This window comes from Phaeodactylum tricornutum, chromosome 9 (genome assembly GCF_000150955.2).
Source record: "Phaeodactylum tricornutum CCAP 1055/1 chromosome 9, whole genome shotgun sequence".
Classification (NCBI taxonomy): Eukaryota; Bacillariophyta; class Bacillariophyceae; order Surirellales; family Neidiaceae; genus Phaeodactylum; species Phaeodactylum tricornutum.
In genome coordinates this window covers 290,898-317,904 of record NC_011677.1, presented here as the reverse complement: position 1 = coordinate 317,904, position 27,007 = coordinate 290,898, and the positions used below count along the sequence as shown (strand labels likewise).

Genomic DNA, 27,007 nt, shown 5'->3' with positions numbered 1-27,007 from the left:
CGCAAAATGATTGCAGCTGGCAATGCAGATTTCCAGAAGATTTTGGAAGCCAACAATCCTGCCATTAGGTTGAGCAAGCATTGGGGTTTCCAACAAGCCTGGTTTCTTCTTAAGACAATTCTGTTTTGGCAAGGAGATACATCTGAGTGCAATACCAAGGCATTAGTTGATACAGCACAGACCAATTGGGAATGTCACGAAATGGTATCATACAACATGTCTTCTAAGGATGTCCGGTCATCTGACACCAACATGGTAAATGGCAGCTGGAGTGTTCATAAGAGAGAAGTAAGTTGTATGGAAGTTACTTTGGTCGTATTGTACAGAGCCCCTAGATACAACAATGTATTGGGCATTGGAGAGAACGCAATGGAACCAGTCATGTTCTGACGGTGGCAACAGAGTGGGCCAGACAATACTTATTGCCTGGCTGACAGTTGTAAATAAATGCTCCATTTTTTACGCCATGCGTCTTATGAAAGGTATTTCCGGTTCCACTAGAAGTATATGTGAGCATGTGTCATGGTATAAGGATACTATGACGGAACAAAAATATATGGGTATGGTTGAGTTTGTTCCTCAGCTTTTTTTGTATCTTCGCAAATTGGAGGAGCAGCAAGAACTAGTTTACTACACTAATTCTGCAATCATTGTTTATAAGTTCTTTGATCTGCACTGCTTTTTATGCACAGGTTCTTGTATCCACTGCCTTTCCCAAGGAGAGCATTGCCAATGAGTAGAGTTTAACAGTCCCTAAGTCTCTTAGGTGTATTGCCGGTTGTTTGTAATAGTGCCCTCCCCGGATTACCAGACTTTGTTCCTAACAGCATTCTGTCCACACGTGTACATTGGAAGTATATGTGACAAAAGTGGAGGTGTACTGTATTCACCGCGGGCTTTGGAAGAAATAGGGGCAAGCTCGCACTGGCCATCTTGGTTTGAGCCATTGAACTAGACACCAGCAACGCAATGAAGAGAAGACAAGCAAAAAAAGAAAGGCTCCGCAGGGTCGTGTACCAATGGCTTGATGGGCTCGCTTCGGTGCGGCACTGAAAATCAAGCATGAACATGACGTCACAAATCTAAAAGTAACGCCGTGCGGAAGCAGTTTTGACAATTATTACAAGAAGGGTTTGCAAATGTACTACTTGTACCGGTGCTTACCTGTAGTCTACCGTACCAAATGTGTAGTCAATACAATAGGCCTTGGCACGTGTACTACTTTTAATGGTGCTTAGGTGTAGTCTACTGTAAGTAATCTATTTGTTTAACAAAAGTAACCGACCAACCAAAAGATAGGGACTTATGCAAGTCGAAAAATCAAAAGAGGATATACAAATATGCCAGATATGTACAGTCAACTATAATTCGTTTCTCAGCTTGCCTCTTGAGTGAAGAAGATGTATGTTTCGATTTTGCAATCGCGTGTTTGTGCATCACAGTCAAACGCGTATGTATCCTGTTGGTCTTGATGTCCGGTCTAGTGCCATGTCGTGAGCGAAGAATACAAAACTGACGGTCAGGAGATGAAAGACAAGCCAAAACAACCTCATACCGTTAAGTAAGCAAAAGGGTCGACAGCACAGCGAAAATGTCAATCGTGTTGCGAAGCGTTTGCACGTGTACTACTTGTATTGGTGCGTGCACGCCCGCTTGCTTCTCTTTCCGCGAAAAGATGCTCACTGTCAATCGTTCTACAATTCATGTAAGACGCGTTTGCAAGGGTAGTACTTGCAATGGTTCATGCAAGCTTGCTTGCTCCGCTTTCAAATCTTGTTGGCTCCCGCTCCCACTCGACCCGCCTTTCGTCGAATATGCAACACCTCTCATAAAACCAAAAAGCAAGCAACGACAAACAGCAACCTGCCCACCAACTCAACCAATACTTCCACAATCCCTCACACCATGAAATTTACTGCCCCGAACGTCGCCCTCTTCCTCCTCGCCGCCCTCCAGGCCACCGCAACCTCCGTCCATGCCACCCGCTTCTGCAAGGAGCATGGTGCCCTCATCCCCGTCACCGTGGTGAGCGCCACATCTCCCGACGCTGACGGCCTGAAGGACGGCTTCGAGGTCTTCCGCGACCTGCTGGGCGGGGAAAACAACGGGAACGGGGCGGCGCCCTCCGCGGAGGGTCACCGCCAGGTGAACTGGGACGCACCCATAGTGCCCTTCGACATGCCGGGCGACTTCTTCGCCACGACTGTGGACCGCGGCCTCAACCTCCGCTCCAAGCGCGACGAGTTCCGCGTCAGCAACCCCGACCCCAAAGACGGCCCCAAGGACGACCTGTTCGATTCCATCAGCCCCAGGGCCGCCAAGGACTTCCAGACCTTCTCCGCCTTTCGCCTTTTCACGGTGGCGGGCGGCGACAACGAATTCGTAGCGGAGTTCACCGTGCCCGGAAGCCATAAAGAGGCCACCGTGGCGGGCTTTGGCGCTGTGCTGGTCGATGTTGACCTTAGCCACAAGACCACGCTGACGTTCTACGCCGACAGCGGCTGCATCATCGCCCAGGAAGATGCCAAGGCCCTCAAAGACGGCCTCTCGTTTGTGGGCCTCGTCTCCCAATCGGAAAAGTTCCCCATTGCCAAGGTGGAGGTGGAGCTGGGCACCAAGGCGATCGAGGACACCAGCCGCCGCGGCCGTACGGACTTTGTCGTCATGGACGACTTCTTGTACAGTGAGCCCCAGGAGCTCCACTAAGTGTTCGATTGGCACTAGTCCAGGCGGCGCACGGTTGGCGCAGGAAATTTGCACCCTTATATAAGCACAGTAGAAAATAAAAGCAAATGACTAATTGCGACACGTACGTGTACTAGTTTTCTTGTAGACAATTCCTCTTACGTACGGTCTGCGAAGCTGTGAAGGAAACCTGCAACCAAAAGCCAGCCAACTGCCGAGTTTCGTACAAAGGACACATATCCAGGCAGTCCAACTGCGTAACGCAGCCGGTTCAGCGAGGAAGGATGGGGGTTCCATATTCCGGTCCAAGTCGACACACGGTGGATGCCATGCATTCAAACCGTGGTGACGAACATTCCCGGAGGTGGAAAAGGATGCACGGTCCAACTTCTATCCTTTCCCGGGTGAGGGGGAGAGCAGTCCCAAAAAGACTCAGCGTGCTGGACAGTCAAATACAGGACTGTGAAGCACTCAATGAGTACAAGTAATACAAGGACAAAAGGGCAAATCAGTCTGGTCCACCGTTCAAAACATTTTGACCCAATGATTTTTAACCTCCCGTTGTCGGAGTCGTGGCCAGGATTTTCTGTTCCTGTACACCTTCGTGTGGCAATTTTATAGCTTATGTGTATTGGAGTGCAAACACCTCCTTAAAATGGTTTATGAAAGGCCTCTATTACGTCAGAATATCAGCTGTCTTCACCAACACGATGATTCTGGGCCGCAATCTCAGCGCATCTCAAGCCAAAGATGACACTCTTAAGCACAACCCTGCGACGTTGTACCTGTGCACCATGCTTTGGTTTGTTGCTGAGAAAATGATCCTCATGCCAATTATCGGAGTTTTGTCGGCCGCCATTCTCAAACTGTACTCGTTGGACACTGTCACGATATACACCACTGTACACCATGGGACAAAACGCTGTTAGAAACAGAGTCTGGTAAGACTTGTGGGCGTTATTACGAACGACCTGCGATACACCTAAGCGGGCTTAGGGACTGTAAAACTCTACTCGCTGGCGATGCTCCCCTCGGGTTAGGCAGCGGATACGAGGACCTATGCAACAAAGGCAGTACGGATCAAAGAACTCAAAAAACAATGATAGAAGATTAGATTCTACAAACTAGTGCCCTTTTGTCAGATCATATCCAAACTTGACTGCAGTCCTGGCAACTTCACCAACTAAACCTGAATCTTCCATGCTCACCATAGTATCCATATAATGCAAAATCCGTTCTTGCGTACTTATCAAGGAATTGTAAGTATCTCTTGTAACACACATGGTATGAAAATTGGGTCTTGTCAATTTGCATCTGTTTCCCTTGTGTTTCCATCCAAATGACTCTTTCCGTTGAATCCAATTGATTCCTTGGAGTTTTGGTGCAACTGAAGTCTCCATACTAACCAAGAGCCTTCTCAAAGTAAGTAGGGAATACTGCAAATCTTTGCCCATGTATCTTCTCACTATGCCATAATTACATAGGAATGCATATAATAAGGCCAATTCCACTGACATGTACACAACTTGCAGTAAACATGTATACACTTGATTTCTGCTTGTGACACACTTGTTTTGAGATAAATGTCTCAAAGACACACGGGACGGGTATATACCGTGAGAGACACTCCCGAAGACACTGACGACTCGCTCTACTTAGTCTTACAGTTAATGATTGTCTTTTTGACGCCAAGTGCCAAACACGTCATGGTCAACCTCAGCAGCAGCGGCATCAAGGAAGGCTTTGCTTCCGTCATTGCCCTCCAGGACGCTGGGGCGCCGCTGATTTGTCAGTCTCACCATGACCATTGCAATTGGGATTGGCAATGCTTGTTCCTACCCGGGCGCCACCGCCGGCCGCCGCTGCACTTAGGGAAAGAACAAATTCTAATGTGGCACCTTGGATCCGTGGCGGCAGCTTGCCCTCCCCAGGATCCTGCTCTGGGAAAGGGACTGCAGCAGCTGGCCATTTTATCGCAAATGGTACATGCCTGTGCGGACCTTCACCGACAAGGTCCGAGTCCTGGCCGAAGCCAACTTTGGTGTGATATACCTATGTAGTATGTCACAGCATCTGTAATTCAATCTTGTGTTACGTCTCATCACGTCCTGTTTGGAACGTAAGGTAAATATTACGGTGAGATTATCTCACTATCGGTTTGTTCAGACCCAATGCAACAGGATTGACTAGGAATACTAACCATGGGATTATATGTGGGATTTCTATTTACAGTAAAAGAGACACTACTTACAGTTAGTGTGATTTTCAGTCTTCTGGTAAGGGGTTGTTCATTGGACTGAACAGACCAATTCCCATTAAAAGACATAGAATAGTCTTCCCCTCATTGTTTTAGAAAGTTGTTCATCCAAATACTACATTAGTATAGGTCCTTGTATCCGCTATCTAGTCTGGGGGAGTGTTGTAACCAAGATGAGTTTGCAGTCCCTGAGCTTGCTTAGGTTTATCATAGGTCATTTGTCATAACGCCCATCAATCATTTACCAGACTTGTTGACAAAGTGTTTTCCCGTCTTTGTACAAACATTGGTTGTAGTTCATAGCAGTCCGCCATAGTCTGTATTCCAAGCAACAATGTTGCTTCTTGAAAGGCAGAGTAGTGCCACTCTGGCATGGTTGTACTGGTCCTGATGAACCAATGGATACAACAACTTTCGGTGTTACGGTCCCTTCTGACGGAGGCCAGCAATTGCATTCTATCTATTTGTGTCATCATCTATTAATGCGAAATTGCCAAAGTATTGTATCTTTACTTCAAGGATCATTGATAGTGAAATATCCACATTATGAAAACTACTTTCACAGAACACGGACTGTTACATCACAAAAACACATTTTTAAACATGCACAACCTTTCCATACCCTTTCGGACCATCCACTTTTCAGTACCAAATTAGATTGCCCGGACACTCGCGTCCATATTTACATCATAAGGTCCGCATGATGCAATAGGAAGTTTCAAAAGATCGTCGGACATATCCATCCAATCACCAACATCGTTCCGATCATACGGGAGAGGCGAAAGAGCCCGTTCTACGCCCTCAATGTCGTCTTCGTCGGTCGGATAGCACAAAAAACTATCAGTTTCCGTTTCGCTCTTCAGTTTCTTGCTAATTTCCTGACTAATCGACTTTCCTGAGAGTGATCCCTGGAATATATCTGAAGAAACAACAGTCGGGCTCGTCCCGCAAGCATCTTCAGATAAGTAGCTCTTCGTGCTGAAAACATCGTTCTGAAAGGATCGTGCGTTACGCGGTTTTCCCGCATTGAGCGCTGCATTGTAGGATCCGCGTCCTCCCGTGCTGGAGCCAAAACTACCTGCCGTATGCGCTGCTCGACCTGGTGATGGCGGTGGAAGGAAATCTTGGACCGTACTGGTGAGATGCGTTCCATACAGGTCGCTGTAGAAATCGTTTGGCCTTGCACGTGGAGAGAGTTCTGTTGAAGGCGACGACGTTGGCTGGATTGGAGTGCGAAAATAGTCCTTGTGTCCGCCGCGTTCTAAAGGAGGAACAGACAGCTCGCTTCCTGAGTATCCTGTAAACGATGGCGGGGAATGCTGTCGCTTCATCGGCCGCGGAGACTGTCCTTGCGTAATAAATGTGCCAGATGACCAAGAACGATCGCCAGGAGACAAGGGAGGTCTACGTATATGTAAATTACTGTCTGGAGAAGTCGGGCGATGCGATGGGTGCGGTTGGTACGGAGGTGGTGGATAGCCAATGTACACTGGAGAAAGGTAGCACCCGTGGTGCCTTGCAGGACCATGGTGCCATTGGGCGGGTGGTTCTGGATGGTAAGAAGCATCGTATTGGCCACCATGGGATCTATAGATGCTTGAAGCACCGAACCCGTGAGGCCTATTTGATTTTTGAAAAGCTTGGAATTCCTGGTGCGAAGGAAAGGGAGGTGGCGACGGGGACTCTGCGTACGGACCCCGGCGTCTCCCGTCCATCGGGGACGCCGGCTGTGACCGTGGAGCCTTCAGCGGAATTGACCGTCGCTGCGGCATATTGGGAGATAATGGATGATCCGATAACTTCATCTTCCGCACCGGGGACTTATGCTTCGATACCGTGGGTGCATCAGGCGTTGACTTAGTACGTCTATGGCCTTTCTTCATAGCTTTAGTCTGTAGTCGGGGAGCAATAAATTGGGAAATTCGATTGAGCGATCTGATAATGAAGTAAAACTAGCCCCCAAATAAATCATACCTTCAGTGATTTCGTTTTGTCCATGAAGCTGGATGTACTGTCTCCATCAAATACTGCAGTTAGAAAATCTGGATCTCCTAGATCTTCGGAAAGCTGCTTACGAAGGCTGGAGGCTCCATCGCGAAGTGCCTGGCTCGTTTTTTCAATTGCCTTCCGCTCGCCGATATCGCTGTAAAGTCTTGTTTCTGGATTCTTTTCAAGAAATCGACCTGGCGGATTCAAGCTCCGCACCGCATCGACAATACTTCGAGATATCTGCATCTTTTGTCTTTTCGTGCTTGTGACGTATAATTCCTGCTCCAGAAGAAACACATTTGGGTTAGTTTACGAGGCTGATAGTACGTGCCGTTTAACAGAAACAAATTAAATGGACGGTGTGCCGGATTCTATTGCGAAAGCGGTACTGCGTATTAACCCCTACTAAAAGCAGGAACAAATCTGGGAATCAAGAATCCTGCCTAGCCACGCATACCTTCACACAATCAAATACCTAGTAAATCAATGCAAAAACGATTCCGGCCGAGGATTTTCTGGTCTTTCTTTTTCTTTCTTACCTTGTTCAAAGCTACCAAACCTCTAAAATTGGAGTTACCTTCATGCCTATTGGTGGTGACACCTCGTCCTGAAAGTACGTCGTTGTGATGTGGCCGCTCGATGTTGAACATAGGCTGATCTCCGGAAATAGCTTGATCTGTCGAAGAGTCCATCTTTGATGTTTTACTTTCACCTCTTGCCCTCCAAGAAGAGTCTCGTCTGTGCGAAGGAGGTGTTATGAATGAGTTCGTTTCCGGTGACAGGGAGATGCTGTCTAGAGATTGCCTTGCGAATGTATTCATTGTATGAAGTTTTGCGAACCGAGGCGAACCACGAAACGCAGAGGTGCAGTTTTTTGCGTTGCCACCAGGATCCGTAAAAATTTCCTTCGCGCGGAAGGTGGAATCAATTCGTAACCAACAGAAAACATTGCTTTGAAACAGAATGACCCGATTTGCATTCTTCAACAGCACGCTTGATATTCATTGAAAGCTGTATAATGTATATTACATGTGTCCTTGTGTTTTTATTGATTGATATTCTTCGATGTGTATTTATTTGATTCGTGCTTCCATGATCCATGTCACGCTTCTTTATCAAAATGAATGTCCGTCAGGGATTACATTTAGCGACCTCCTTTCCTTATAAATCTATGCTTGTCGAATCCATCAACTTTTTCGCATCCCGTGAAGTCGCCGAATGAAGGCAAGTGCAGGAAGAATTATTAGGGGCTAATGTAAATTTGATTGGAATTTGTCCTTGGCAAGTAGGGAGATCTACTCTAGCCGAGCGTTACTGCCATCTTGTAAACTTATCTGTCAGCTCTTAGCAGAAATCGACCAGGAAACATGGTTCTACGGTAAATATACTCCTAACCACCAAAAGATTACCATTTTCCCGGTCTAAGATCGATCATATGAGTACAGTTTCCACAACGGGAATCGATAACGTTCTTGCGTAGTTCGTTCCAAAGCCGGCTCCAGTTGCTTTTCGTCGTCAAAACGAAATAATCGGCTTCTAATGCGACCAGCAACGATCCCAATGCGACAAGCCCCGCTCGTCCTTTGGTGTTTCGTGTCGTCCATGAAGCTCGGTTTCCTTTTGTTGGTCGAAACGTATTTAGTTCTGTTACTGTTCGGTCCACATATACGTTCCAAGTGGGAGGAGCTGCTTCCAGGAACTCTTTGGCGGCACGTGGATCTTCTGTTGATAGGTAAATATGTGAAGTTGTCGCGTTGTCACGTCCCTGTTTGGCTACCATATGGTGCACAGCGTCGATATAATCGCTGATTGGTGCCAGATCCATTTCCCAAAACTTGTCACCCCATCGAACATGTACAGATATGAGATCTCGTGGCGCCCTACCATGATCAAATAATAATCCTATTTGCCTCTGCGCCTCTTGAATGACTATTGGTGATAGCGATTGAAAAAGATACTCCATCGAGGCAGCACGAAAGTCGGCTAGATAGCCATTCCTTTTCATCCACGAGCATCGTAGTCGATCGTTTCGGGGGTCTGAGACATTCTGAGTAAACGAAGAAAGCCCACGACTATTAGTGCCTGAGCAGCGATCTTCTGATTGTGGAAAGTAGCACAAAAAGGGAGAGCGAACTGCTACCTTGGCGTCGCAGTAGCCTTGATCTAGCCACAACCAATTCGGATTGTGTGTTTGTACGCGATAACCTTTCTCCCAAGCGTTGCATAAAGCTTGACTCCACATATAAAGGTGCGATCCCAAACCAAAATCGTTGTCGACATGAAACGTCATAATAGGAGCACTGCAGTTGCTTTGGTGCGTTTCGATGCTTGCCGCTAGCACCGATCGAGTCGGTACGAGACTCCAGTCTCGCTGGAGACTTCCACAGCCATTCGAAGGTTGCTCAAGAAACCCGTTGTTGGCAGCGACGTGTGTCGCGTTAGCAATGGTGACGGGATGAGGACTCGCACACGAAAGCCGTTCGACTCGTGAAAAAGTAAGCTTGACGTCAAGAACATCAAGAAAGGTAACACTATTCCAAATTTGTGCAACTTGCTGCAACTGCAAGGCACCATTCCAAATCGAAACGAAAATTGCTAAGCCACTCAAAATCAGAGTCTTCCGGGAACGTGGGGAAAGGATTCTGCGGTATGCGGCAGCGAGACTCATGGTTCGGCTTCACGTATTTGCTCTTCTCTTGGGCATTTGACAGAAATGACAAGAATTAGAATGGTGGAGATGCTGCGTGACGGGCCAGTGAATGTGTGCAATCCAGGTTTGCAGGGTTTTGGTACCCTCGACAAAGCAGAATCGGGAATCTCTTCGGATCTTGTTTTGATATGAAATAGACGGACAGAAGGGGTCTTCCAGGGTTTTCGTGCAGGAAACCAAAACAGGATTTGAACAGAAAACGGAACAATTGAAGAAATCAATTACATTGGCTGTTTCTGAAACCAATTGGGCAGTGCTCACAATTTTTGATAAAATAGACACAGCAACACGAAAACGGATGAAGGTCCGGGGTATTCTTACCCCACTACGCCGACATTTTGCTGACGGACACGTGCAACGGTCCATGGCCACCCGTCTCATCTACAACTTGCAATTACTTAGCTATATAGTGTTCTGTACAAAAAGGTCTGGCGAAGACTGTTGCTGTGATTGATATCGCCCAAAGCTTCCGAAGCCGTATCGACCCGCTATTTCAGCAGCACCTGTCGAACAAAAACAAAAGTTGCGTAAATGCAATGTAAATGTAAGTAGTAGCAAGCTAGGACGTCTGCGTTTCACAATCAGCTGAGAACCATTCCGATCTGAATGACAACTACTGATCCAGCTAAGAATCAGTAAAAATACTATCAATAACAAGAGTAATACAAACACCATACAGGTTATAGCAAATTACAAAATCACAGGTTTCACAAATCTATTGATGCGCTTTCATCATCTGTCACCACAAACATCTCTAGAGAGTGGTCTATTTCCATTCATATTCAATCATCTTGAAGGTTCTAAAATCGTCTACACAGCGTACTGCTTTTCCTCATTATCGGAAAAGGGGCTGCCTTCGCTTGAGTAAGCGGCCATATCTTCCTCATCAAATTCTTCGTCGTCGTCCAGTGTAAAGCTGGAAATTCGTCGATGACTAGGAGAGGCTGCCGAAAAGTTAAGTAGTTCAGCGGCCAATGCTTCATTGTACGCCACATCCCCGTAGCAGGCATCGTCCCATACGTCGGCACCAATATACTCTTCCTCTTCTTCCTTTTTCCGGCTGCCGCGTTCACGCTTTTTGCGTTCGACGTCACCATGGCGCTCGCAAATGAATTGCGCCAGCACCATGTGGAAGCCTTTGTCGCGACCCCATCCACGGGCGAGGTGTCGAAAGGACGCGTCAGGAGAACCAGTCAAGACAAGAATCTCCATCCACACCAGCTCACGCTCCCATCCTTCAAGCTGAGTCGCTGGATTGTGGACGGGCCAAAGACCACGGGCTTGGCGCTCTTCGTTGCGGTGCCAGGCTGGAGATTTTCCAGATTCGAACCCTTCTCGCAGATGAGCAATCAACGGTAGTTCGCCGCCCATGTCGGGGTTCCAGGCAATTGATTCAGGAAGGACCTTGTCGTAAACGGAGTCCCCCTGCGCCACAGGGGGACAAACCAAAGCAGTGTCGGAAGGTTTGGGAGGCAACGGCGTCTGCTCGCGCTTAAACGCCTTAAAGTGCGACTTGCACATGCCATCAAAATTTCCCTGGGCCTGTTTCTGGCATCCATCGACCTTGCAGCAACGCGGTTTGGCACCGTGCCGTTGGCATAAACCTTGTGACTTCACAATACGAGAGCATCCGTCCATGCGGCAATAGCGACGCTTATGTTTCAGAACCTGACGATGGTAATAAGGGTCGTGTCAGCAATGGGGACATTTCAAAATGATGTCGATGAAAACTGTAGAAACCGACTTCACAGTGTGTCGCCAAGCAGCCATTTATCACACACCTTTGTTGTACTGGCAGCACTGGCAACAGCAATGGGTTCCATCATGAAGCGCGGGGCCATGACGACTGTTTGAATGCTTTTCTTCAGGGCAAAAAATATGCTTCGCAGCGAAAAGTCGTTGAGATTTGTGAAAGTTTTGTCTGACAGCAAAGTTACTGAAAACAACACGCGTTTGCGAGAGGAACCTTGTTCAAAACATCTGAAAAACGCAAAGTCGCGTACAAAATCTTACCACAGCTACAGGAGAGCCGGAGTGCTCCTCATTTGGGACCCCCAAGTTGGACACTGCATACTCTAACAACGTACATTTCTACACCGACCGAGGAAGGGATAACGGACAACCATTCGTGCATACGTATCGCTACGATATACACATGACATCTTCGTGAAGCAAGAACTCCCAGGAACGGCCTGGGAGAGAAATCCAGTAAAAAAACGTAAATAGAAACCAAGAACAGAAGACACACCAATACCGATTTCTGCTCTTCCACGAATCGAGAGGTCTCAGATTTAAGTAAAAAGGCGATGACCGCGTTGCGAAGGAAGAGAAAAACCTCGTATACGCTACTCCGACCTGCCAGCAGTTTGGGGTATAAACAATAGTGGCAGGATTTCAATGGTTCCGGGGGGCACTTCACACAGAATGCCATTCAACGAATGGACCATCATCGATTTCTTTTGATGACGCGTCAATGATCAATGAACTGAAGCTCCGGGAGATGGACAGGTTCGGAAACTTTCTGAATTCGTCTGACATCACACCGATCAGAAACGCAAATATGGCAGATGCGGTTCAGTATGTTCACTGCCAAATACAAATGTAAACACGATCGCAACGAGAACTCTTGTTCCTCCCTGTGTGCGAGGTCAGGGAGGACCCCTGTGCGCCAATTCCAAGATTCAATCGGAGACGCGAAAACGTTGACTGTGTGAGACACTAGGATCGTCTGTGCGCCCTATTTGGCGACAGTATCTCACCCGTATGCAGACTCCTTAGGCCGGCTACGATGCCACCGCCCAAGTACGTTCTGGTGGCAGATCGTTGTCTTCAGTTGGTTGACCGCGGTCGGAACAGCCTCCTTCGATGCCCAGGAACTGGTGTGATTCGAAGCCGCTCTAAAACCCATTTGGCGGTACCACCGCCATGGCCGAGCCAACTGTTGCAGACTCAGAGACATTCTTGCAACAGTCCTCGTGCGTCTATCAAGGACAAAAGCGGGGCGCGAAATCACTTTCTCCCTAAGTCTATCGAGTGTCCGAGATCTTCTCAATCGAGACTTACTGTGAATCCACGGCGCGAGAAGAAAGTTATTCGGTATCCTACAGTACTAACATCTTCGCCTGAAGAGAATTTTGGGAGCCAGACATTGAAACTGGTAAAAAAGAGGTCGAAAGTGGAATTGTGCCGCGATGTCCCTCTTGTTGATTGCACCTCACATTTTTGGCGGAAGCAAAGCGTCAAAAGATTTGGAGACCTCGATATCGGTCAAAATTGGAGGCCTCGTGTGAAATCGTTCACATATACGTATCATTTGTTGGTGAGGATCACTACCCCCGTGACACGCAACTTTGCTTTGCCGAAGAATCCACTACCGTTTTCCACGGTTGCATTTCATTCGATAGGACATCTTCGTTTTTCCTCGACATCAAATAGAATTGTGGAGATTCCCGCAACTTTGAAATTTTCCTCGAGCAATGAGAGCTCCACAGTTTTAAAATCTGCGCGTTCGCGAGTCTACGAATGGAAGAAATCGCAGACAATTCCTGAAACTTGGATCCAAATGAAACGGGAGCTCGATTTGCAGACCTCTTCAACAAAATGGACTCCCAAGGAACTTTCCAAAACAGGATTCGAGCTGATACAGCATTTCCTACCCGCTCAGTTCCCCGCTTCGGTAGCTCCCGGTTATGCTCAATTTTGTGGATTCTGCTTTTTGGCATCGGTTTCGGGAAGTGCCGGCATGGTGCTATCAACGCAAACTCTTTTGCTTGCAATTGGTGTTGTGGGAAATGCGCATTCGGCATCAGTCATGGCGGGCGCCCTTAATTGGGTTTTAAAAGACGGTATTGGACAGCTTGGTGGCGTCATTTTTGCCAGTCGAATGGGAGAGACTCGTCGTTTCGATGCTAATCCCAAGAAATGGCGAATGATGGGCGCTCTTTGCCTCGACTCGGCTAGCCTGTTAGACATTTTGTCACCGTTTGCGCCGTCCGCGGTAGTACTGCCTCTTGCGTGTTTCGCCAATGCGCTCAAAAACATTGGATACCTAACGGTGGGCGCGAGCCGAGCTGCCTTGCATCAAGCTTTGACGAGAGCAGGTAACTTAGGAGACGTCACAGCCAAGGCTGGCTCTCAGTCAATTGCAGCTGGCTTGCTGGGAACCGGCGTGGGTATTGGCCTTTCTGCTGCAATGGGTCACGACGCGGGTAACTTTGTGCTTGGTTTCTGTGGACTAAGTCTCATTCATCAGCTATGCAATTTTGCTGCTCTACAGCACGTCGACTTGCATCACTTCAACCGTCATCGCTTGTACCTTGTTCTCGACCACTATCTGCGACACGGGAAAGTTTTGTCACCCAGGGAGATCGCGACCAAAGAATCTTTCTTTCCCCTTCTCCGAGAAGACGATACTGCCTCATGGCTTTCGATTGGCAGCGCGCTAACTGCTATAAGCCCGGGAGGTCCAAATGAATTGACGCAATTGCTGAAAGCATGCCCGGACGAATCATACATCATAAATTGCACGAACGATGGAAAGATACATGTGGTGTTTTTGCAGGACGCCCAGGGCGAAGATCTTGTCAAAGGTATGTTTCACGCATGTTTTCTTCGTAAGAAGACTGGTCTTAGTATTGATGGGGTTGAAGCTGTTGTTGCAACTCATGAAGAAACGAAGGTACGGTTCCCTCACTTCTTAGAGGAGCTGAATCGGCAGGCGTGGAACATATCAACAAACGTAACGAACATTGAATCGAGTAGCCGTGCAGTGCGGTTTATCCTCAACTGACAGTAGAGTTAAACTTCTTAACTAATAATCATCGCAGCTTTCTTGATTGTTGGATGTCCAAAACCATTGTATACAGAGCTGTACTCTAGGCTTGCTTGTAGGAAACTAACATCATCGCCCTACATGCAGTATTTTCAAAATAATTTCTTGAACTATTCGATTTAATGTAAAAATTTCTGTATGTCCGAGAATCCCCATCAAATGCATATTCCTCTCCGAGGGATTAAAAACCATGGAGCACAACACTTTCACCGTGGCATATCTCCTGATCTACCAAAAAGCTCTTGACATTCGTTCGTTGGTCTCCACTCAACTGGATAACTTCACCCGCCTCTTCATCCCTTTGCACGGCACCATTGCAAGAAAAGTTCTTTTTGAAAGCCTTGCAAATTCGCTTGACGTCCAAATCATCCGCTAGTCCTGCGACAGTTGTAATACATTTGCGACCGTTTCGTTGCTGTACCCGAACGTGCACCTTTTCTTCTGAAGATGCGCCGTTTTTGTCGCCAGCATCTTCGAACGCATCTATGGACACAGGAATGCAAAATAGTGTCAGACTTTCTGTTAAGAAAACCAGTCGAGTGGCCATGGTCGATAAAGCCGCAGCAGGCATGGCACGCAAGGCACTGCTCTGAAATCAAAGAAATACTCCAGCAATGTGGGTCGTTCGCAATCACGAACGACCAATCAAGACGTACCGAATGTATTGAAGTTCATTGTCGCCATTTTGCAGTATTTTGTCTGGTGTCTCCGATGACAATGAAAGTGTGAATTGCTCTGTGAGTTCTGCGGAGGCCTTTGTTTGCAAGGCGATGCAATCGTAGATAACTGAAAGGTTTCTCCCGCTGTTGGCGGTTTTTTGTGGGGGGTTCGGGGTGACGGGTTCCTGGAAAGACAAACAAAAGGAAGGATCGGCAGACGCTCCTGGAAAGCGACCATGGAGAAAGGCTTGCGTCCCTTCTCACCTTCGGAAAGCCTTGGACCGTTCGGTTGTCTGTGTTCGTTTGTCTGTGCTGAATGGATAGAAACATCGACGAGCAGATGGCTGTCTCTATTGAAGTTGAAACTAAGACCTCTTCGTGCGTCACGAGGATTTGCTAGGTGGCAGCTCTGACGTACGAGGTCGCTTTGCGAACACCTCCGATTTTCACGCAACGCGGGTTTAGGGTGCCCCATGCCTCTATCCGGCGCTATTACCGAATATTGGACACAACAGTAATATTGATTGATCTATGCAAAATACCCAAGAGTGATTAACGTAAAAACATAGTTTGTTTTCTAAATATGTACTAATTAATCAATGTTACAGCCTGAAGGCAAGACCAGCATCATCCTTCGGCATAGGAAAGACTGCCGCTGATGGGAAATGCTAGGAGGCGAGCAACGATTGGATCGAGATATTTTTATAAACACTCACACGATCCGCTCTTTCTATTCATGATACAAGCGTCTAAAAGTTCGCAGGTCATTCAAACAAAAACAAGGGCCAATCGTGATGGGACACAAAGGCATGAAGTTGAAGACAATAATTGGGATGGTTGAGGAGGAGGGGTGACGGAGAGCGTTCGCCAAGAGCTCTCTACTGGAGCGCCCCAGGCGCGGCGTAGACACGCACACGGCTCAAGCCGCCGTCGGGGTAGATGCTGACCTTGATGTGGGTCACAGCCTTGTGGACATTTTCGATCTGACCTTTGTCGCATTCGTAGACGTGCTCAGCATCGGGTGCCATGCGACCACGGGGGATCAAGGTGAACCAAGTGGCCTCGTTTTCCGTGACTTTATCGTCCGGAGCACAGCATCCTTGGACTTGAACAGATTCGGGGTAGTTACCGCGAAAGTGTTTCGTATCTAGAATGATGCGCGCAATGCCGTCGCCAGCAATGGCACCCAACTTGATAACACAGTAGTCCATCAAGTCACTGTCCACGAGCTTGGTGACGGGGTTGCGCTGGAGAACAGCGGGGCGCTCCGGATGACGGGCGGTTTCCCAGCCATCACCCATATCTCGGCCCAGAGTGGGCTGGATAAGGTTCCAGGGATCTCCGTAGTGCTTGTTGGAGCAGGAAAATCCAACACCTCCGTGCTCCTGTCCGGAGATCTCCGGAAAAATGTACGGCATGCGTGACGGCAATTCAACTTCTTCGCCATGACAAATGACGGAGCAAGTGCGGCCGGTCTTGATGGGAACGTAAGCAGGGCGGGGCAAAGGGCCACCCTCGTCGATGGGTTGGCCCCAAAGACGGATGCGAGCAACGCCTCCGTCAGGGAAGTAGTTGACGCGAATGTGAGTCCCTTCCACCGCATCCACACTAAAGTAGTGTAGACGGGTTGGTTCGTAGCCGGGACGCAAAGCTGTCTTGTCGAGGAGAGTCTTCCACTGCACGCCTTGGCAGGCCTCTTCCGCGCGTTGAACTTCTTCAGGACTGGCACCGGTGCCTTGCACACATCCGTGCAACAGACGATCCAGAGCGCCAGGGAACTGCATTACCATGCGGCTTTCTTCCGTGCAGGAGAGATCCGCGATCTCAATCGAGATTTGCGGAACGTTGTTACCGGTAAAGTGTGCGGTATCGATCTCGACGGCGTGAATGATACCGCGGGAGGCAAGCTTGAGGACCGACCAATCGTGGCCGGATTCACGGCGGCGGCGGGTTTCCCAACCATCCTACACGTAGTGAGAGAAAGTGTAGTATGAGCACAGGTAGAGCTAAGTAGGTCGACACACAAGTCTCCGAGAACTCGTCAGAACATGTTGACGTACCATGACTTTGCCTTGCTCGCAAAAGGCTTCCGGATCAAACACGGGGTCCGTGTCCTTCAACAGGTTATCCGCCGCCGCAAACCATTCATCCGTGGCGAACAGGACCTTGGCGCGGTTGTTTTGGGAGAGCAAGTTCTGGTGAGTGGTGGCGTAGGGTGAGAAAGGAGCCACGTTCAAGGCAGGCTCGGGGCCTTGGGATAAATCCGCGACACCCGTGACACTCGCGGAATGATGCATCGACGTCAGCACCGCAGCCGTAGCCTTGGTAGTGTCGGACTCCATCGTGATGGTATTCGCTTCGGCATGTGCGTTCGTATCAGTGTTCATGATGGTAGTAGTGGTAGTAAAGTGATGGGAGTTATCGGAATGTGTAGAGCGTTGGAAAGTTATCGAAAGACCAAACGTCTCGACTGCGAGCTCTAGAGTGTCTTACCAACGTGCCTGGTTTGGTTTTTATGAGAGCCGTGTGTGTGTGGTGGTGGCGAGAGGTTCGTGAAAGAGCTTTTTGGCGTTTTGTCTGTTGGTTCCTTTCTAATTCCATCGTTGGCCTGCGACTTTTCAAAATGCCCGCGAAGATGGCCCCAATTCTCCTTGGTTTTGTCTGTGAGCGGTGGTTGGGTTAGCCGAGGATGAGAATTCTTTTTTTCGCTTGGTTGCTTTCCGGGATGTTCCCGTTCGGACGGGTTATGAGTGACTGAAAAAGCAAGAAAGTCAAAACCACGTGGCGAATACTAGTCTCTTTTGCTCGACATCCGATTGACTGGGAAAACGAAATTATGAATCAAGGCTGCTAGCCTTCCACCTGAATGCCTTATTTAAATGTCTAGAAAAAACCAAACGCAGTCGTTCCTAACGAGTCGTGAACGATGAGTAGAGAATATACGTCGAGGAACGATTCCAACCTGTCCGGCTTTTTCGTTTATTACCGAGAAATGTCCGATTTCGAATGACTCGCTGGATTTCGGTTCCACAGACATCGTTCGCGGTCGCCGAAGTCGGACATACGATTCGACTTCGATCGAAGAGAGAGAGAGAGAAAACCACCGAACTCGTGGCCAGTCGAGTACCATCGAAGAACGTAGAATCGGATATCCCGGGACCCAACCAACCAACAACCCCTGGGAACATACAAGCCCCCTTTGCCATGTCGTAGGTACGGAACTACTTTTGCTTGCTGACTACCTACCTACCTAACTACCTACGTAAAACCTACCTACTCTCTAGCTCTAGCTAGTAGTAGAGTTCCCCTCCAGAAAAAGGGCTGGACCCAAAATCCAAGCACCAGCGGAACGACCAGCAACGTACCCAAACCGTACGAAACAACCGGGCTCTGGAAGACGGTTTCGAATGTCACCAACTTGCTATCCTTCTGGCCCTTTAGAGGTGCTTGAAACAACCACGCCGGAAGTCTCCTACACGTACCGACAGTGCCGGGAACAAGTCGTTCCGTGAGTCTCGGACGAACGGGAACGCACGCTGGGAGCCTGTTTGGTTGTTTTGTGTGTTTGTTCGTTCGTTCATTCCAGCGTGTCGAGCGAAACCCGCTGTAGGCTTTTTTGGTTTCACAGTCACACGAGCGTGATGGACAGTTACGCTCACTACAACCATAACGCGTTCCGGCAGCGATCACAGTCGTACGAAGCCGGAGCGGAACAAGCGTCGCAATTGGCCAACTCTGCGGGAACAAATCCATCCGCATCGTCCTATAGTCCGTGTCACGAGAACTACAACCCCGTACTAGGGCCTTCACCCACACACCATCCAATGCATGCACCCGCTACACCACGGGACACGCATCATCGTCATCGTGCCTCGTACAGCCCTGCTGAGAATGCTGGCAACACCAATCATTCGCAGCACAATCCTTTGCGCTATATGGCCAACTACGAAGCCTCGCACCACCACCAACAACAACAACAAGCCGCGGCAAATCAAGCCATGGTGCATCTATTTGCGGCAGCTACACCACACAACACCTATGGTGTACCAGTCCCTGGTCTGCACCACACACAGCAACACTTTCAAAATCAGCAGAATCTGGCGACGGTTGCAGCCACCGCTGCGCTAAATGCAAACGGCAACAATAGTAATCCATCGTCCTACGAGACGCTAGCGCAAACGGCCCCGGCTCCTTTACACCAACGGCACTCGAGTCTGGATGAGCTTCTCTTGTTATCACCCTCGCTATTGGCGGATGTCGGTTTGGAACCGTTGCCGGCAGCCGTCAGTCATACCAATTCAATTAGTTCCGGATCGAATGGCTCGGGCAACAGTCTCGCATCGGTGGCTTTTAATCCGAGAAGGAATCCTGGTACTCACAGTCAATCGCATGCGCGATCAGAGCCGCTGGATCTCTACCGGGACAATTTTGCGCTTCCTCCGCCATCTCAAACGGTTTCGTCTCACCAGTCATCCCCAAGTACACGGCATTTGTTCCAACCCCCAGTCGCTGCCGTGTCGGAAACGTACAGCAATCCACAGGAGTCTTTTTTAGATGAGCTTACCTTGCAAGTTCCGGGCCTGTCACTCGAACCAATACCCGGTCGGGACGTCTTGGAACGGCTCCGAACCAACATGAACGATGTACTCACGCGATACATACCGTGTGTCGATTTTCTGGTGCAGTGTCAACAAGACTTGCGCAAAGGCTTGGCAGCCGCAACGAGCAAAGTACGGAAGGGTTCGCGACACGTTGATAGGATGACCGCACGCCAATTCTACGGCACGTTCGTCGAATCTTTGCCGGGGAAATTTTATTTAAAGAATCAGTACATAATGGAAAATGCCGCCCTGCAAACGGCAACGCAAGGCTTGCAGAAACTTAAATCGGATGCCAAAGCGTCCGAGAGACAAGGTTGTGAAGCCATCAAGAATTGTTTTCTCGGTGGCATGAAAGAAGGAGAGTCTTGGGGATTGCGCAAATGGTTGTCGCAAAACGGAAACGCCTTGAGGATATGTACCGACTTGGAGTGCATACTCAAAGCAATGCAGAATTTGGACAAAACAGCGTCAATCACGATTCAACTGGCGGAATTACTGCGACCTATAGCGCAGCGTGCATTGGATCGGTTAAAAGCGGACGTACCTGCCTCCTACCAAGAGCGAAGTGCGGCCCATCCGTATCTCCCCTTTTTTCACAGGCTTGAAGCAGCCCTCCGGGGGGTGGCCACTTTCGATCCTACCGAAGATGATGTCATTTGCGTGGATGATTCGGACGACGAAAACGATGCGGACGAAGTTTTGGATGTGACGATTCAGCCGTTAGCGCCCCCACGATCCCGATCAAAGGTGCCTGCAGTCGAGGTAACCACCCAGCACTGGCTCACTGGCTTTGAGAGTAAAAAACGAAAAGCCGACTCTTCGGAAGACGAAACGGAATCTCAAATACCGGCGAAGCGGTTTACCCGTGTTCTCAAGATTTCCGACAGAAGTGAGGAATCTGCTAGCGTTGGGGAAGGACAGCTTTCGTTTAAAGATGACGGCGATAATTTCAGCTCGTCGGGAGAATCAGACAACGAAAGTGTGGTCGAAGTTGTTGGTGTTCAACCCGCGCAGAGCGAAGTCAATAATCGCAATCGGACACTATCCAGAACGGATGATTGGGTCTGCTCGTCTTGCTCTATATTGAACGCTCCCAGCGACAGTAATTGTTTGGCATGTGGAGACGAGAATTACATGAAAGATCTGGTCTTTTTCAAGACGTTGGGGGAACCAATCAACGTGAAGACTGGATTACCAGCTTCGAAAGTCGCTCAGCAACGAAAGGAACTGATACACGACATGGCAATATCCCGCGAGATATGGCCTGCAATGACAGAGGACCAAATGCAAGAGGCCGCGAGTTTAGCATATACAATGGCGGATTCTTTGGACCAGCTGGCCGTCGTTTTCGAAGAGGGTCAGATGCTTAGTGTTCGGCCGCCGAATATTACGGTGGTGGGCTTTTGGGACGGTGATCGGTACGGCAGTGCACTCCGACTTTTGGGAGAAATTTTACGCAAGTCGGAGGCGATCTTCTTCCTGGATCGCGTCGACGAAGATTATCTTATTTCGCGAGGTCTTAGACCCTACTCACATGTCATCAAGCATCCACTATCCTTTCGAGACATTGTTGGCGCTTTGGTAGAATTCCCAGAGGAAATGAATACAAACCCGTCGTACAGTAATGGCCATCTGCCCGTACGAGGCTTGGCATCTTGGAACATGTGGAAAGGAGCCGACTTGCTCCAAGCTATCGACTTAGTCTTTTTGAATTGTTTGGCATATGGAAAGGCTGTCGTCGAGGGTAAGTCCCCACGACGCTCCGATACAAATATACTGCGCAAAAAATTATGGAACGGAATCAGTGCTATCGTGCGGCAACATGTGGGTACTGAGAGTGGACGCAGAAAGCTATACACGCCGACACGACGATCAGAAACGAGTGGGTTTGTGGTTTACAAGATAAAGGAGAGATAGCATATTGTTTTTGCGGGATGACGAGATTTGTGTCAAGCGTCGTAGTAATACAGAATAGCCCCAGAACCTACGTCACGGTTGTTAACCACTGCATTCGTTTAGCGTCGCGTGCCTTCATCATCTTCCGAAACATTTTGTGTGGGTATAGTTTACAATACTGTTATTGCTATTTTCTGGTCTCGAAAGTCTCATCCATGGCAACATCGTCGTCTTCACCGCCACTGTGTGTATCGTTATCCGTGTTGGTAACTGTTGTATTCGTTGTTCCCTTGCTAAGCCCTCCGCTAGTTTCTTCTTCATATTCGTCTCCGGTTTCGGGCGTCGTATCCAATAACTGTGACGGTGGAAAAGACTGGCGAGCAAATTCTCGAAACTCATGATTCTGCACTTGTGTATGGGGCCATAAATCGGGACGGGAAACGGATTGTCGACGAATAAGTGGCACACGGCGCCGCAATGGGGAAATCGAGGGCTTGTGCGTACCGTTTCGGGTGGAACAATGGCTAGGTGCTGTTGAGTTTTCTGATGCTGGGCTCGTCGGTTCGACTCTTTGAGTGCGATTGTAAAATAATAAATAGGCCGACGATGAATTGCCTTGGAGCGTTCGATCATCGATCTTGCGACAAGTGGTATCGTTAAATTCGTACCAGTGGTCGTCGAAGCGATTGAGTGAATATGCCGTATAGTGTCCCCCACCCAGATCCCCGACGTGGTTTGAAACTGCGTACAAATCGTAGAGGGGTTCTTCGCTCCCCCGACTGCATACCACTCCGGACAAATCCCATGAGTCACCCACGGGATACCTAATACAAGCATTGTTTTTCGAGCCTAGCTGACCGTATTCGTTGAACTTAAAGCGTTTGAGATGGACAATCAAAATAGCTGGAACGATCCACAAGTCGGTCTTTTTCGTAGCGTCCCGGTGCGTTTGACAAACGCTGCAGTACCATTGATTCTCTCTAACTAATCGTTCTTCCGCTAAATAGAGGCGCAGACAATCATCGAGAGTGTGGCTGTCGTCGTTCAATGGGAGTGAGAGGTACATGAAGGGTTCGAAGCGCACGTTGACGTGCCGGCAGGTCAAGCACGTCAAGGTATTGCGCAGTTGACCTTGAAAAATGTCCACCACCAGGGACTTGTCGCGGCGCAGGTAGTTTTTCCAAGCTTCAATCGCATCACGCTCATCATGAGTGCCGTCGCAATCTCGATCTTCAATATATGGCTTCTTAGGAATGCGATTCAAGTCCTCGTGAATACCGTCCAATAAAAAGGACAGCAATTCTTGGGCATCGTGTTGCGACGTACCGAGAAACTGTGGGGCGAAACTCTCGAGACTGCTTTTGAATCGCGTCGGTTTGACTACTCGTGCTGATATTTTGGTGTAGCCGCTAACGGGGGCCGCCTGTAACCAGAGCTCTTTCATGAGTTCCGCGTAGGCCGTCGCCAGTTTACCCCCCGTTCCCAAAACGTTGTGCTGGTTGATTTCGGATCGGTAGTCGTAACCCAAAAAGTAGTCGGTGAGTGGAATAGTAGCACTCAAACACTGCAAACTACTGTTAAGAAAGCAGGTATTCCCAAGATTTCTCAGACCAACAACGCCGAGGGGAAGGTTGGAGTGGGACGAGTCTCCGTGTTCGGCCTGGTCGTTACGGCCCTGGAAGGTCAAAGTCTTCCGCCGAAATTTGGAATTCATTTGTTTCTGCTGTTGTTGGAGTGTAGCAACTCGCTGGAAGTTGTAATCGACCGCTTCGTGCACGTGATTGTAGTTGGAGGCCCGAGTGGGGGAATTGGGTTCCCGTCGCGAGTTGACCCGGAAGAGATTAAATCGCGATTTCCGCTTGCGCGACGAGGACAACGCGGAAGGCGGCGTGGCCGGTAACGGAGGCAGATCCACCATTGTTGGTTGGACCTCCACAAAGGAGTGTGGTCGCTGTTTCTGGAGATGCTGATCTCGTTTTCCTTTTTTGGGGTCGCCTGCATAATTGGGATCCTCTATCTTCGAGCAAGAGTCACCCATTGTTGTTACACACGAAGGAACACAAGCAAAGCTCGCTTACCACCAATCGAATCTTCCTTTGCCGTGCGTCCCACAGTGGCACCAAAGTAGGTGATTGTAGGACAAACGTGCCGTTCGATTCCCGTAAATCGGTAGAACACGGTTGGATTACGACTCTTCTCGCAACGTAACGGAAAAGGTATTTTCGGTCGGTGACTGTTGAGAAGTCGTCATGGTCGTGCCTAGAGTAGGTCGTGGGTAACCAATCTACGAGCGAAACCGAAATCGTTGTGACTGTAAAAAAGGGGTTGATTCGTCAACCTGACGTGTCCAGTAGGTCGAAAACAAGGAGGGATCGGATGGGTCTCTGCCCAGTCGAAAAGTACGCGGACCTACTATAGCATAGATACCACGGGACACGTTCGTTTTTCCAACATTGCACAGACTACCGACTGACGACGTAGAGCGATCTAGAGTATCGAATGATTCGCATACCATACGCGGTTTCATATCTCGCATGCAGTGCTCCCTTTATCGGCAACCATTCCCAATGGGAAGGTGATCCAGTCGCAGCCATTTCATCCGCTGTTATCTACCATCTAAAGCCGACTAAAGAGGAAGGAAGAATACGAGCCTGTCAAAGGCCGGTTGGCAACGAAGTGCGGCATCCAATTGGAAAGGTATCTTCGATAGACGTAAAGACTCCCACAACATTCCTGGACAGAAAGCACACCTTGACCTCGATTAACCATGCGCGTGTCTTTGCGACAGCCCCCACGGATGCACTGCCGCTGTACGTGGAGCCTTTTTCTTGTCGTGCTCTTGTGCATCGATATCCTTTGTATGCTCCTGCTCCATCGCAAAGCACACGTAGCCGTTGCGCCTATTCCGTGGTCGCCGCCCACCAACAATGCCGTACGCCCCAACACTCGGAACCGGCACCAGAATTCATTCGTAACGTCTGAATTCCTCATGCTCGGTACCAATTCACAATTGGAGCAAGGGCGTGATCAGCCCATGTCTGGCAGTACCGATGGCAAGCTTGTCCACCTTACTGATTCGAATAATCCTATGGTACTGTCCGAAGCGTTTGTATCTGTGATCAAGGGTTTGGAAGCATCACTACAAATATCGTTGAACTTGCCTACGTTACGATCATGCCGTTGGAAAGGAACGGATCTGACGATACACAATGTTTGTGACCAAGCCGGATCGGAACAAAAGAACCAAAGACCAAAGACTGTAGTTTACTACAATCGATTTTCCCAGGAACGCATTATTTGCGGCCGGAGTATTCCGCCAAACACACATTTACAGTTGGATGAGCTGTGCGAGGAGCCGTCTCGCTTGTATGCGGTTTTACCCGATCGCACGGCAAAAGGGCTACCACCGACCACGGTCCGCTTCAACGATCCCCAGCGCCGCAAATCAGCGACGGAGTTTCAGCCGTGTGACGTGCCCTGCTTTCACGCGGGTGAATATAGGCTTGTTTCTCAACGGACCATTGACGGAACCCCTTGGCGTTTTGTCTTTTCCATGGAAGGACCACACTATTTTTCGTCGCTTTTCTTGGATCGCTCCGCATACCAGATTGACCGCTATTACGCCACCACATCTTTCCAATCCGATGTTCCCTTGCCGTATTTCTCGTGGAGCGAGTACAGTATTCAAAAGCCAATGCTAGATTTTGACCAAGCCATTCCGGCGGCTCTTTTTCTGGCCCAAAATTGTGATTCACGTAACGATCGGGAGGGTATTGTGCGGGCTTTGCGGACGTCCTTTCGTGTTGATTCCTTGAGCAGTTGTCTGCACAACGCAGAGCCACCAGCCGGTGTAGATATGGACAACAAAATTCAAATTCAGCGTCACTATCTGTTCTATTTAGCGTTCGAGAACCAAAACGAAGATGGTACGTAGAGCTGCCATTGTTAAGAGGAAACGAGAAATACCGCGACCAGTACTCACTCGGCTAAATTTGTCGTCTACGTTCAGATTACATCACAGAAAAGCTGTGGAGCGCTTTAGAATCAGGCACGCTTCCAATTTACTTCGGAGCACCTAACGTTCTTGAGCACGTTCCGGAAAACTCGGTCATTAACGTAAACGATTTTGACAGTATCGACGCGTTGGCTGCCTACTTGACAAAGGTTTCCAAAGATCGGGCTTTGTACGAATTGCACCATGCGTGGCGATTGCAACCACTACCGGGAGCTTTCCATCGGAAATACGATTTTACGAATGTCCACGGAACGTGCCGAATGTGTCGGTGGGCGGTGGCTAAACGTTACGGCTGGGGCTGGAACCACGCGAATCAAACTATTGTGGACGTCGCCGTCCCCCGAACCATATGCGTCGACGAACGTGGCTTGTTGCAACAGCCGCTACAGGAATCTTGGACTTTGAAAATGAATGATGTGGATACGAAATTGCAGCCGCCAAAAATTCGCTTTCAGCAGGAATCCGCAAAGGTCAAAGACAGCTGCAACGTTGGCAGAGACACAGCAACGATTGTTGTTGGCGAGAAGGAGGATGTATTTGAACGATTAATTGTGGAACAAGATGGAGTGCTAGACATATACCTGAGAATGAGAACAAGTGTTAAGAGCGTAAGGACATCAAGGGAATCCGCTTTGCTGTGGCAGTTTCGGACGCCACTCCAACATGGTAATGCTACCACCTTTGTCTTTCAAACCATTGAAGAGGGTCACATGAGATTGCAAGACAGTACAAATCGCATTACGTTTTTGACGTGGCCGCGCGTGAATGTTGCGTTGGCATCATTTGTTGATGGGGGCGACCATAGAGTGATTGTTCAGGTGCCCATATTACCGTTGCTACGCCTAAGAGTGATTGTGGAGGACGTAGACACCTTTCATCCAGGAGCGGCTGCCCTGGAAAATTATTTTGGCAAAACGATGAAGGCTGATTTTTGGAATCCTGTGGAAACCTTCGTGTAATTTACTGACAGTGAGGCCTTTAAAACAGCCAGTAGCCAAGCTATGCAGAAAGCCAAGCGTGCACAGGTGAGGTACTGCCTCAGTCGGCAATAAAACGTGGATTGTACTTTCTTTTATGGCTTTCTGCGGTGGTGAACGGGAATATAGCTACTCACTGTCAGATTATTGTGGAAAAAAAAACGCCCGTATAACGGCCTGGAACACATGCAAACATGGACGTATTCCGGAAAAACAGAGCCTGACAATTGTTGATTTGAAATGGCTTTGTAAAGTCGTTGGGCGGAGGGCTGATGCGTACAAGGTTTGGTGGGTTTAGATAGTTTGGTGTTTGTACTGTTGTGCAACATACCCAATAGTATTTTCTGTCAATAGTATTCCGAACGCACCCGGATTTGCGTACCCTTC

General features: G+C 48.8%; 11 protein-coding genes across 11 annotated transcripts; 5 read left to right on the top strand and 6 right to left on the bottom strand.

Annotated features, from left to right (window-relative positions):
* Nucleotides 1-1,905: 1,905 nt before the first annotated feature.
* PHATRDRAFT_36006 (predicted protein) lies at nt 1,906-2,706 on the top strand (the record flags this gene model as incomplete). The annotated part of the gene is made up of 1 exon (XM_002180578.1): nt 1,906-2,706. The coding sequence occupies one exon, from the start codon at nt 1,906-1,908 to the stop codon at nt 2,704-2,706; it is 801 nt and encodes a 266-aa protein (XP_002180614.1).
* A 1,562-nt stretch (nt 2,707-4,268) lies between these two features.
* PHATRDRAFT_46119 (predicted protein) lies at nt 4,269-5,036 on the top strand (the record flags this gene model as incomplete). The annotated part of the gene is made up of 2 exons (XM_002180577.1): nt 4,269-4,809; nt 4,918-5,036. The coding sequence occupies one exon, from the start codon at nt 4,269-4,271 to the stop codon at nt 4,743-4,745; it is 477 nt and encodes a 158-aa protein (XP_002180613.1). The 3' UTR covers nt 4,746-4,809; nt 4,918-5,036.
* Nucleotides 5,037-5,434: 398 nt separating this feature from the next.
* Nucleotides 5,435-7,795, bottom strand: PHATRDRAFT_46118 (predicted protein). Its single transcript, XM_002180376.1, has 3 exons — nt 7,471-7,795; nt 6,917-7,210; nt 5,435-6,834 (listed from the first exon to the last, which is right to left on the bottom strand). Exons 1-3 carry the CDS (start codon nt 7,750-7,752, stop codon nt 5,596-5,598), a joined length of 1,815 nt encoding a protein of 604 aa, XP_002180412.1. The 5' UTR covers nt 7,753-7,795; the 3' UTR covers nt 5,435-5,595.
* Nucleotides 7,796-8,285: 490 nt separating this feature from the next.
* On the bottom strand, nt 8,286-9,630 carry PHATRDRAFT_46117 (predicted protein). Its single transcript, XM_002180375.1, has one exon. The coding sequence runs from the start codon at nt 9,597-9,599 to the stop codon at nt 8,337-8,339; it is 1,263 nt and encodes a 420-aa protein (XP_002180411.1). The 5' UTR covers nt 9,600-9,630; the 3' UTR covers nt 8,286-8,336.
* Nucleotides 9,631-10,302: 672 nt separating this feature from the next.
* Nucleotides 10,303-11,540, bottom strand: PHATRDRAFT_46116 (predicted protein). Its single transcript, XM_002180374.1, has 2 exons — nt 11,423-11,540; nt 10,303-11,309 (listed from the first exon to the last, which is right to left on the bottom strand). The coding sequence occupies exons 1-2, from the start codon at nt 11,480-11,482 to the stop codon at nt 10,452-10,454; spliced, it is 918 nt and encodes a 305-aa protein (XP_002180410.1). The 5' UTR covers nt 11,483-11,540; the 3' UTR covers nt 10,303-10,451.
* A 1,663-nt stretch (nt 11,541-13,203) lies between these two features.
* PHATRDRAFT_36001 (predicted protein) lies at nt 13,204-14,430 on the top strand (the record flags this gene model as incomplete). The annotated part of the gene is made up of 1 exon (XM_002180576.1): nt 13,204-14,430. One exon carries the CDS (start codon nt 13,204-13,206, stop codon nt 14,428-14,430), a length of 1,227 nt encoding a protein of 408 aa, XP_002180612.1.
* A 223-nt stretch (nt 14,431-14,653) lies between these two features.
* PHATRDRAFT_12868 (predicted protein) lies at nt 14,654-15,019 on the bottom strand (the record flags this gene model as incomplete). Its single annotated transcript, XM_002180373.1, has 1 exon — nt 14,654-15,019. The coding sequence occupies one exon, from the start codon at nt 15,017-15,019 to the stop codon at nt 14,654-14,656; it is 366 nt and encodes a 121-aa protein (XP_002180409.1).
* Nucleotides 15,020-16,033: 1,014 nt separating this feature from the next.
* PHATRDRAFT_3787 (predicted protein) lies at nt 16,034-17,299 on the bottom strand (the record flags this gene model as incomplete). The annotated part of the gene is made up of 4 exons (XM_002180372.1): nt 16,034-16,566; nt 16,645-16,825; nt 16,919-17,095; nt 17,192-17,299. Coding segments are annotated over 4 exons (999 nt in total), but the record flags the coding sequence as incomplete, so codon positions are not given.
* Nucleotides 17,300-18,538: 1,239 nt separating this feature from the next.
* Nucleotides 18,539-21,734, top strand: PHATRDRAFT_46112 (predicted protein; the record flags this gene model as incomplete). Its single annotated transcript, XM_002180575.1, has 3 exons — nt 18,539-18,639; nt 18,760-21,476; nt 21,538-21,734. The coding sequence occupies 3 exons, from the start codon at nt 18,539-18,541 to the stop codon at nt 21,636-21,638; spliced, it is 2,919 nt and encodes a 972-aa protein (XP_002180611.1). The 3' UTR covers nt 21,639-21,734.
* Nucleotides 21,735-22,205: 471 nt separating this feature from the next.
* Nucleotides 22,206-23,249, bottom strand: PHATRDRAFT_12752 (predicted protein; the record flags this gene model as incomplete). The annotated part of the gene is made up of 1 exon (XM_002180371.1): nt 22,206-23,249. A coding segment is annotated over one exon (1,044 nt), but the record flags the coding sequence as incomplete, so codon positions are not given.
* An 878-nt stretch (nt 23,250-24,127) lies between these two features.
* PHATRDRAFT_46110 (core alphafucosyltransferase) lies at nt 24,128-26,602 on the top strand (the record flags this gene model as incomplete). The annotated part of the gene is made up of 3 exons (XM_002180574.1): nt 24,128-24,438; nt 24,674-25,554; nt 25,638-26,602. The coding sequence occupies 3 exons, from the start codon at nt 24,128-24,130 to the stop codon at nt 26,600-26,602; spliced, it is 2,157 nt and encodes a 718-aa protein (XP_002180610.1).
* Nucleotides 26,603-27,007: the final 405 nt, after the last annotated feature.